Consider the following 11,007-nt stretch of genomic DNA (forward strand, 5'->3'; position numbering starts at 1 on the left):
GCGTGTGTGTGAAGATTGTAGCGCGTATATTATTAGTATGATAAAAAGTGTTGTTCTTGTTCTTCTCATTTCTTGTTCAACATCCGCCACCACATTCGCGTTTGTCCTACGTGATCATGGCTTCGGCCAATTCATCGGATGATGTTGTCTCTTGTCCGAGCTGTTCGAAGCCATTCAGTTATGGTCAACTGAACAGCCATCTTGACAAATGTCTCGGGTTGGTAGAATCGAAAGGAGAGAATAGCACACATGCAGCAATCTTCAACGCCAATACGAAAAAGCATTCCATCAAGGAAGAATCAAATAGCACAGCCAACGGGAACAGATCGTCACCAAATGATGATCGTCAGGCTAAGAAGACCCGCATAGGAGCTGATACAACACCATCGAAGCCTGCCACCTCCGTTCCCTCCACTTCGAGGGAAAGACTCGACAGTGTTGCTCCTTTGGCAGAACGCTTGCGGCCGAAGTCCCTCGCTGATTTTGTGGGTCAAGAGGGTGTTGTGAATGGGCCCTTAAAAGCCTTGCTCAGCAAAGGAGTGGTGCCGAATTCTATTCTATGGGGTCCACCCGGTACAGGAAAGACTACGTTGGCCAGAATACTAGCACGTACAACGAATGGCGGCAATCAGCAACCGTATCGTTTTGTAGAAATTTCAGCAACTACTGCAGGATCAAATGATGTCAAAAAGATTTTTGACGAAGCAATAAATCGACTTCAGCTAGTGGGACAAAGGACTATTTTGTTCATTGATGAGATTCAACGTTTCAGTCGTGCTCAACAAGATGTATTTTTACCCGTGATCGAAAAAGGTCTTTGTACGGTGATTGCTGCAACGACCGAAAATCCATCTTTTCGATTACAAGGTGCATTGCTTTCCAGAATGCGTGTCTTCGTTTTAACAAAGCTGAGCGTAGATGAATGCTTTGAAGTACTGCATCGTGCTAGAAGGAGAATTCAAGATTCGGAACCAAGTGATGCTAGTCCCGTCAAATATGAAGAAGTGATTGATGATACTATGCTTCGATGGATAGCTAATATGGCTGATGGAGATGCAAGAACTGCTTTGGGAGCTCTGGAGATCGCATTGGCCACAATTAATACCTCTTTGAATTCGGAAGAAAAGCTTGCAGCGCTCAAAACAAACCTAAAAAGGACTACATTACAATACGATCGAACAGGTGACCATCACTATGATACAATTAGCGCTTTGCACAAAAGCATACGTGGTTCAAATCCAGATGCTGCTCTCTATTGGTTGGCAAGAATGGTGGAATCGGGTGATGATCCACTTTTTATCGCAAGAAGGATGATCGTTGCTGCTTCGGAAGATTGCAATACGCTTGAAGCTTTACAAATGGCAAATGCAACTTATCAAGCATGTCAAGTGGTCGGATTACCAGAATGTGCCGAAAACTTGGCTCAATGTGTCGTCTTTTTGGCCGAATCCAGCAAATCAACAAGAGCCTACCGGGGATGGAAAAAGGCACAAGCTTTGGTACGAGATGCGTACAATTATCCTGTTCCGATCCATATTCGAAATGCACCAACAAAGCTTATGCGTGAATTAGGTCATGGAAAAGAATATCGTTATGAACCTTCTTTTGCCCATCCGGTTGTACAAGAATTCTTTCCGCCTGAATTACAAGGAACCCGACTCCTTTCGCCTCCTCCGCCCCAAAGCAGGGACGCAAAGAGAAAGCTTACAGAAGATTTGCAATCAGGTGAGGATGATTGTGGTGTAGATGAACAAACAGAAGAACTGCCAACTATGCCAAAAGCCAACGGGATCGGACCTGGAGCATGTCAGCGTATATTCAAGATCGGCGCTCGATCTGCAGATCTGGATTTGCTGGAAGAATGGGAACGTGAAAGGAATGGTGGAAAGCCTTGGTCAGGCCGAGAGAATTTGATGAAAAGGATCAAGAAGGAAGCAATCGCGACCACAGATACCCAAAAAGAAGAACAGATGTGAAAAAACGCTGTAATATAATTTATTATTGAATTATGATGTACATGTACGCATTGCATGTGATGATGAGTTTATGAGAGGAAAAAAAAAAGAACAAAGCCTAGTGAAACAAACAAAAAAAGTACGAGTGGTGTGGTATTCGATACATTCTACATGATGATGAAAAAGGAAGCAAATCCAATTGATTGATTCATTTGGGAGAAGCGTCATCGCTCTTGGAAGCGGCCAAACCTGGATCACCTCCTAAATCAGATGGAGGTGGTGGTGGTGCACTAACTTCTCCTCCACGTCTTCCGAAATCGCGAATACCTTTCTTGTCCAAATATTCATCTGCTTCATCTGCTGATTTGAATGGTCTCTTGCCCAAAAGAAGTCTCATATCTTCACGAGTGATCACTTCTTTCTTCAATAAGGCTTGTGCGACCTTTTCAACAGCATCCGAATGCGTGGTCAACAATTCAGTTGTACGCTTGTGAACCTTGTTGACCATCTCGCGAACCTCATTATCAAGCATTTCATTTGTCTTTTCACTGAATGGCTTGTGCATCGATTCTTGCTCAGCTTTGTAGCTCACTGGACCAAGTGTAGAATTCATACCGTATGATGCGCAAATCTCGTATGCGATCTTTGTAATCTTGCTCAAATCATCTTGTGCACCAGTTGTGATGGATCCAAAATTGATCTCTTCACTAACTCGGCCACCCAAAGTCATACACATTCGGTCGAACAACATCTCTGTGCTGAACAGGTAGCGTTCCTTGGGCAGATATTGAGCGTAACCCAAACCCATACCACGAGGAATGATGGAAACCTTGAGCAATGGATCAGCATGTTCCAAGAACCATCCACAGACAGCATGTCCGGCTTCGTGATAAGCAACGATACGCTTCTCATCGGGTGTCAAGACACGGGTCTTACGTTCCAAACCTGCAATAACACGTTCGATTGCACGATCGAAAGACCTTTCATCAACGGCTGCCAATCCACTTCTTGCTGCGATCAAAGCTGCTTCATTGCACACATTTGCAACATCTGCTCCAGAGAATCCAGGTGTCATTGTACTCAACTTTTCAGACAAAAGATCCTTGTCAACACCGTCAGCCAACTTGAGTGGCTTCAAGTGAACCTTGAAAATTTCACGTCGTCCACCAATATCAGGTCTGTCAATGCTGACGTGGCGATCGAAACGTCCAGGACGCAAGAGAGCAGGATCCAAGACATCCGGTCTATTTGTACCTGCTAGAACAATGACTGGATCTGTAGAACCGAAACCGTCCATTTGAACCAGTAATTCGTTCAATGTCGATTCACGTTCATCATTTCCACCGAAGCCGCCTGCCTTTCCACGTGCCTTACCGATTGCATCAATTTCATCCACAAAGATGATGCATGGAGCATGTTTCTTGGCTGTTGAGAACATATCACGTACACGAGATGGACCAACACCGACAAACATTTCCACGAATTCAGAACCTGAGACACTCAAGAAGGGTACACCTGCTTCACCAGCGGTGGCTTTGGCAAGCAATGTCTTACCTGTTCCGGGAGGTCCAGAAAGGATTGCTCCTCTTGGGATCTTGGCTCCCAATTTCTCGTATTTTTCGGGGTTCTTCAAGAAATTGACGAATTCCATAATTTCTTCCTTTGCTTCATCCATACCGGCAACATTTTCGAACTTCATCTTGACATCGGTCTCTTGGTTGAACATCTTTGCTCTCGATTTTCCAATACCGAAAATTCCACCTGGACCGCCACCACCGCCAGCTCCTCCCATTCCACCAGCAGCACGTCTTGTCATCCATAATAAGAGACCAGCGACCAAAAGCGTTGGTGCAAAGTGAAGGAGTGTGTTGAATGTCGAGATCTCTTCATGATAAGCGACAGGGATGCGCTCACTAGGTGGAATATCGAGCTCACGTTGAGCATCATCAAGCTTCCGTTCGAAAGCTTCAACGGATCCAACGCTGAACCAATAGGATGCTTGCGAGGAGCTTCCTGCATTGTTGTTGGTTCCCATGGTACCTGTTGCATTGGAGTGCAAGTATACACGAACCTTTGTTCGATTGACTACGACCAATCTGTCAACCAATCCTTTGTCGAGGAATGCAGTGCGGAATTCTTGCCATGTGATCTCACGAGCGTTCGTGTTGGGGGATGTGATTTGCCAAACGACGTAGGTACCAATTGCAGAAGCGATCAAAGTGTTGGCATTGAGACGAACTTCCTGTTGATTCGGATCCTTGCCGCTTCCTCCTGTGGAAGAAGAGGAGGATGATTTCTTTTCATTTCTCTTCTTTTCTCCTGATTCTTTTTCGTCAGACTTTCGTTGACCCTCTTCGGATGACGAAGCAATCTTTTCTTTATTGCCCATGTCGCTACCATTCTTCTCGAACCAGCCTTTCAATGCGCTTGACAATCCATCTTCATTTTTGTTTGCTTGGGCTTTCTTTGCATCTTCCAAGCCTTTCTTTACGCTTTCTTCATATTCCTTTCTATTTGCTGGCTTCCTTCCAGAATTGTCATTATCTTCCGTTGGAGTAGCATAATGACGACGAGACGCAATAGAGAGAGCACTAGGTGCGCTTATGAATTTGTGTGGCGCACTGGTACGTAAGAGGGAAGAAGAGGATGAAGAGGCTGTTGAACAATTGCCACTTAAGAGCCTCTTTGATGTTCCTCTGGCCACTGATTTGGGCACGACCATTGAACGGGTCGCTAAAGTGGCGTACATCTTTTGTGGGATGTGATTGATGTAGAAGATGATGAAGAAGGGAAGCAAGCTGTATATTTTTCTTAATTGACTCCACCGTTCGGTGATCCGGGATGCAAAATGGCGTGTGTGTGTGTGTAAGCGCAGTCTTACTCAGGAAACAAACGCATCTTTCGTAAGCTCTGCGTAAGCCGCGCCCTGGAAGAAGAATAGGCTAAAAAGAAGAAAAGGTTGATTATGTACGCAGCAACAAGTTCAAGCTCAGAAGTAATCGCGCGCGTTTAACCTCTAAGGGCAGCACTGACTGATTTAAACCTTGTTAAGCACGCAGCGCACGCGTTTCCATCACCATAGTAATAGTATTCACACTAGCGGGGGATCAAACCATCATCTTGATAGTTGTCTTGATAGGATCGGGGAGCAAGAAAAGGCGCGATAGGTAGACAAAGATTCGATCTATTTTCGATAAGAGCAAAAGAAAGCCTTTCAGCGAATCTCGACAATCAATTCTTCTAAAGGGACACTGACTCTTTGTACAACATCGATCGATCTCTTCAAGCATTAAAGACGCGTTTGATCACGATTGGACACGGGTTGCAGTTTGAAATCCTCTCAAAATAAGGTTCACTGCAAGACGAAACAGTCGGTGCGATTTCGACATCATTTACACTCGTAATAATCTTTCATTCTTGGGTGCAGCATGTTATGTTATAGCGTCTGAAAGAAGATTCGGTTTCATTCATCGTCAAGATTCGATTCTGCATCCACTCTCAATCACCTCATCCGAGAAGAGCAGGGTGACATCAGCAATCGATTCAGTGGAAAGAACACAACGTTCTGTTAAAAAATCACACTCACTTCTTCAGGCTACTCGGTAGTGAATCATAATGAATGCATTCGGGTCAGGTCAGCCTGCTGGAGGAGTGGTGGGAGGCGGAGGACAACAGGGCCAACAGCAACAAGGACCTAATCAATCACAGACTCAACAACTTCTTGCACAAATGCAAATGATGGCAGCCGCCCAACAACAACAGCAGCAGCAGCAATCGCAGCAACCACCAGCAAATCCTCAACAACCAAACGGAACTTCCAATGGGATGATGTCGACATCTCAGATACCACCGCAACAATTGCAGCAGCTACAACAAAACCCTATGCAAATGCTTCAAGTGGTTACAGGTCAAATCAATAACTTACAGAGACAATGGCAAACTGTACAGGCTCAACCCGAAAGTCAACAGAAGATGGAAGCTGCTCAACAATTGGCAGCACAGATGAAAAAGATGAAAGCATTTCATTCACAAACATTGCAAATTTTGCAAAGACAACAACAGTCACAAGGACAGCAAAATCAAAATCAATCGCCAGCACCACAACAGCAACCGCAGCAGAACCAACAAGGAATGACGCCTGCTGCTGCACCAACCCCTGGACCGGGACCACAATCAGCTTCTACTCCACAGTCTGGCGGAAATACCGGCGGTTCAGGTGGTCCTGCTGGTGAGGCTGCTAGTCCTGCTCACAATGCACAATTGGCTGCTTTACAAGCATTTGCTCAACAACAAAGAATGCAGGCTATGCACCAACAACCATCTCAACAATCTTCAGGACAAGCACAGCAGAACGCTCCACAACCAGGAGGAGTACAACAAACACCACAGCTAAAAGCAGATTTGCTCAACGCAGTTCGATCTTTCATGGCATCAAAGGGAACGCCCTTGCCTCACGATCTACCGACAACCTTTTCCGCTCCAGGCAGAGGAATTGCGCCTGGGTCCACTAATGGAGAAACAAAGACGATCGATATGCAAATGCTTTTTCAAACGGTGGTACAGTTTGGAGGTTCAAGTCGTATCGAAGCTCGACAAAATGGATGGGTAATCCTTGCAGCACAGCTAGGACTAGCAGTTGCGCCAATACCGCCAAATCACCAGCCTGGCCAAGGGGAAGTGGATAGCAATGGACTTCCATTGCCCAGCTTTGTTGCACCCAGATTAGCACAATTCTACAAGGAACGCTTCAGCTCATTTGAAGAATTTTGGCTGGCAAAGATGAAAGGTCAAAGTGGACAACAAGGTCAGCAACAACAGCAACAACAAGGACAGAATGCCCCAGGAGCTGTTACCAATGATGCTAACAATGCGAGCGCAGGAGCAAATGGAGCCAATGCCGGGCAAAACAATGGGAGCGGCATGCCAGATAATCAAATGGCAAATGTGACACCACAATTGGCACAGGAATCTGCAAAGAAGGCGCAAGAGCTTCAAGCACAATTGCCCCAACAGATGCAACAGCTACAAGAGATGGTCAAGGCTGGGAAGATGAATCAACAGCAAGCAAGTCAGAGATTTATGTATATTCAAAATGCCGCCAGAATGGCAGCACAAATAGCAGCAGCTCAGGCACAGGCAGTATCATCTTCTGGACAAAATGGGGAACAGCAGCAAATGAAGCCGGCTGTCTCGCAGGCCCAGTCTCAGCCGTCCACATCTTCTGTTCCGACACCAGCACCTGCAATAGCATCTACACCCCTCCAGCAAAACGCCAATAATGACTCAAAGAAACCACCCAAAAGATCTCGAAAATCGAGTACGAAGCAAAGCAATGAAAGCGAAGTCAAGCCTGAGCCAGTTGCATCTACATCCGAACCCTCGATGAACGGCATTAGTACAGCAGCTCCGTCTATTGGTCTACCACCCAATACCGCGCACATACAAGCAGCAAATGTTCAAGCTCAACAAGCTGCAAGAATGTTGCATCAAGGTATTACCAATCCTGCTCAACAAATTGGTGCCTTCACAGCGATCCGATCTGCACAGGTGCAACAAATGCAAGGAAATCCTTCTTCGTCTGAAATAGCGAGCGTGAGCCAAGCATTGGCACAAGTTTATGCTAGAGTGTTGACACAAGCACAAAATGCTGGTCAGCCATTGCAGGTTGCAGCACCGGTGGCCTTTGCTGCTGCTCAACAAGAATCGAATAAATTTCCACAGATCAAACCGCAAGCGGTACAAGATATCAAAGATGTTCAATCGACAAATACTCTGGATCCTGGACAGGCTGGCCCATCATCTTCTCGACCAACGTCATCTGCTGGTCCTGTTGCCATACCGTCTGTTGGAACAACATCAACAGCTCCCGCCGAACCTGTCAAGCCAAGTAAGTACAAGATCGAATACTTGCCTATAAGAAGAGATGTGAGCTCGTTCGGTGGATGGGATCTAGACTCGGTCGAAGCACAAATCGGTCCAATTTTGGCTGGAAGAGGAAGATTTCCTCGAAGCGTTCGTGAATTGGGTACAGTGGATATCGAAGGACTCATCATGAGTTTAAGGAGTCGAGTGGAAATTGAGGTTACGTACGCTCTGAATGCTTTGTTCATCTTGACTGCAGGGGTGCAGGCACCAGGTTTCAATCTCTTGTTGAGCTTATGCGAAGATTTGAGCGACGAATTACTGGATATACTGGAGGAGGCTGCTTTTGGACGATTGGGTCTTTCAGAAGAAGAACACTTTGTCGAAGAGGACGATGATGATGATGGATTCGTCGAGCCTATAGCGATGCCCAAAAGACCTTTGACTCATGGAGAGTGGATCATTGGAGTGTTGGAAGATGAGGACAAGAACAAAATTCACATACAGCGAAAGCGTAAGGTCTCGAATGGGCATTTGATACGGACCAACGGTGTACACGATAGTCTGAACGAGATGGCGTTGATGTCAGACGATGTCGACGACAATATCGAGGATGCAAGAAATGTACATGAGAATGGCAGTGTTGTTGAAACAGAGGAACTTGAGGAAAGAGACTCGCATGAAGAAGACAAGGACGTATATGAGGATATTCCGACAACGTATTATTCCAAAATAGCAAGAGAGCGTGACCTGCAACGTCAAGCTGATACTGCAATTGTTATTATCGAAATTCTTCTCAACCTTTCCGTCGTTCCAGAAAACCATCACTTTCTCAACAACGAGCCAAAGTTTTATACACTATTGATGAACATCGTCGCAGCTGTTGATCACGAAGAGATTGCTCGGCGTCGGGAAGATGAGAAGGGACGACCAGAAACAAGTGGCATATTTGATACGCAAAAGGATGAAGCACCAAAGCATTCGACTGTATTTACAGCTTCGGAAGCTTTACGGGTCCGCAAGGATATACTGGGTATAATTGGATCTCTGGCTGGTGAGACAAGCATTTTGACAAATTTGGACTCAATCACACTTTCCAATCTATTTGACTTCTTGGCAAGTTTCGTATATGATGCAAGTGAAATTGAACAATTGCATGGATTGGTATATCGAGAAATGCCAATCGGTCCACCAATACGAGCTACTCCGCAAAATCCACACCCACCACCACAACCGACTGCTATGCAACCATTTACACGCAAAGTACCTCAGCATGCAGATCTTGCACTGGAAGCATTTTCCAGCTTGGGTCAGCCAGACGTGAATCGAAAGATACTCGGTGATACGATCGAAGAAGATAGGTTGATCAAATTGGGAGAAGCATTGATAAAGCTATTGCCGGTCTCAGATATGGATTTCCACATGCTGAAAACGGAAGCAAGATTAGCGTTTTGCGAGAGGATTGCGATGACACTTTTCGATATTGCATATATGGGCAGTGGAAGTGTAAAGAGAAGGTTGAGACATTCGCCCGGAACGAAAGGAATCATTTTCCGATGCATCAAAAGATTGATGAGAATTCACAAAGACTTTAGTCAAAATCCCTTCAGCGTTTTGACGAGAAGATTGGTGGAAACATTGCGATTATTGAGCGATGGCGAAAACATGTTCAACAGAGCTCCATTACTTGGATTTGGAATGGAAGGTAATTCTTTGGCATCAAAAACGAATACTGCATCCAATTCTCAACGATTCGCTGTGAATGGTGCAATGAATGGTGACACCGATCGACAACAAGATGATGGAAATCTTTTGATCGAAGATGAAGAGGCAGTGGTTGAATTGATGACGGTTGAAGGTATTGATCCTACAATCATTTCTGAATTGGAAAAGATGCTTTGATTTGGCTCTTTCATCTTTTGGCATTTGTGCTATCGGTCATGTATACTACCCCCTTATTAATTGCATGCAATTTCCAAGATTTGATCTAGAAGTTTGATTAGATGATGAGAATCTAATATTTGTCAAGAGCAACGGCGGACCGCACGAGGAAGTGTTTACTCGATTAATCACCTGCATGCGTGTACTATTTGGTCACACTCACACGAGTTGAATTTTAAACGGGTTGCATACGCATGTCTCAAGCGCGGCTTACTGGCGTTTGCATTAACTTGCGCAGCGCAAGCACAACGTACAACGCACACACACAACGCCTGGGCAGGGCAAGCAAGCTAAGCCAATTTTAGAGTGAAAGGCAAACCGCATTTTCAGCGCGAAAAGAGGAAAGCATACTCCGACGAAAAACACACACACTTCCAGAGCGAGAGAAATCCAACCCCCAAAAATAAAGAAAAATCAATCCAAAGTTGCATAACTCAAACCTCCTTTTTCGATACCATCTTTGGTCAACTCATTCCTTTAGGCTCGCCTTCATAAAGAACGGCAACGGAATCACAAACGATAAACTCCTAGGGAAAGTTCATCGCAGCAGGCAAATACTAGGTGCTTTTTGGGAACTGTCAAGATTCCTTCCGCCGATTCTCAAATCACAACACTTGACGCCTTTCATTTGGCAACGCATACTGTCATTGGTGTGGCGCATTTGTGTACTTCAGATCGATTGTCAAGACACATTGGCTTCTTTCAAAGCTTTTTGATCAGCCCGTAAAGTGTCCAGAAATATAGGCTTGGTTATCTCTCCGCATTTGCTCAAATTTGCCGAATATTGCTCTCAAACAGATTCGACCTCGGCACAGCATCCAAAACAATCTTGATCATTCGAACTCAACGTCAAACAAAGACTTTTCTTTTGCTTTTTTCCGAAAATGCATTTATCGTGATCTCTGACTTTTAATTGTCGTACGACGCCCGGCTAAAAGGCGCACGACTTGCTGAGCAAGATTGATCATTCCGTCACCGCTGACAAAGGATACGATTTCTTGGCATTTTTTTGGTTTCAATGAACTATTGATCAGTAATATTACAAAACTCAGCATATATCCGTGCTTCTAGAAAAGGCCTCTCTAGCGTTCGACTTTGAATATCGAATCTCCACAATTTACCCCAAATACCAAAGATGGATGAGTTCAGACGCAGTGCGGTCGCGGACAGCTCCAATGCTACGAGCGGCAATCGTGATGGTAGTAGTAGCACAGGAAGTAGTAGAAACAACGTTGATTTGATGCATCCT

The 11,007-nt window shown here is 45.1% G+C and overlaps 3 protein-coding genes across 3 annotated transcripts; 2 read left to right on the forward strand and 1 right to left on the reverse strand.

Annotated features, from left to right (window-relative positions):
• Window positions 1-116: 116 nt before the first annotated feature.
• On the forward strand, window positions 117-1,976 carry FA14DRAFT_163087 (P-loop containing nucleoside triphosphate hydrolase protein; the record flags this gene model as incomplete). Its single annotated transcript, XM_025499795.1, has 2 exons — window positions 117-217; window positions 326-1,976. 2 exons carry the CDS (start codon window positions 117-119, stop codon window positions 1,974-1,976), a joined length of 1,752 nt encoding a protein of 583 aa, XP_025357297.1.
• FA14DRAFT_159239 (ATP-dependent metallopeptidase Hfl) lies at window positions 1,729-4,798 on the reverse strand. The gene has a single exon (XM_025498119.1). It carries the CDS (start codon window positions 4,702-4,704, stop codon window positions 2,164-2,166), a length of 2,541 nt encoding a protein of 846 aa, XP_025357298.1. The 5' UTR covers window positions 4,705-4,798; the 3' UTR covers window positions 1,729-2,163.
• A 610-nt stretch (window positions 4,799-5,408) lies between these two features.
• FA14DRAFT_8558 (uncharacterized protein) lies at window positions 5,409-9,836 on the forward strand. The gene has a single exon (XM_025502999.1). It carries the CDS (start codon window positions 5,571-5,573, stop codon window positions 9,717-9,719), a length of 4,149 nt encoding a protein of 1,382 aa, XP_025357299.1. The 5' UTR covers window positions 5,409-5,570; the 3' UTR covers window positions 9,720-9,836.
• Window positions 9,837-11,007: the final 1,171 nt, after the last annotated feature.

This window comes from Meira miltonrushii, assembly GCF_003144205.1.
Source record: "Meira miltonrushii strain MCA 3882 unplaced genomic scaffold FA14scaffold_1, whole genome shotgun sequence".
NCBI classification, from domain to species: Eukaryota; Fungi; Basidiomycota; class Exobasidiomycetes; order Exobasidiales; family Brachybasidiaceae; genus Meira; species Meira miltonrushii.

Excerpts from the sequence above, each read along its gene's own strand:
- FA14DRAFT_159239 (XM_025498119.1), bottom strand. The coding sequence starts at position 4,704 with ATGTACGCCACTTTAGCGACCCGTTCAATGGTCGTGCCCAAATCAGTG.
- FA14DRAFT_8558 (XM_025502999.1), top strand. The coding sequence starts at position 5,571 with ATGAATGCATTCGGGTCAGGTCAGCCTGCTGGAGGAGTGGTGGGAGGC.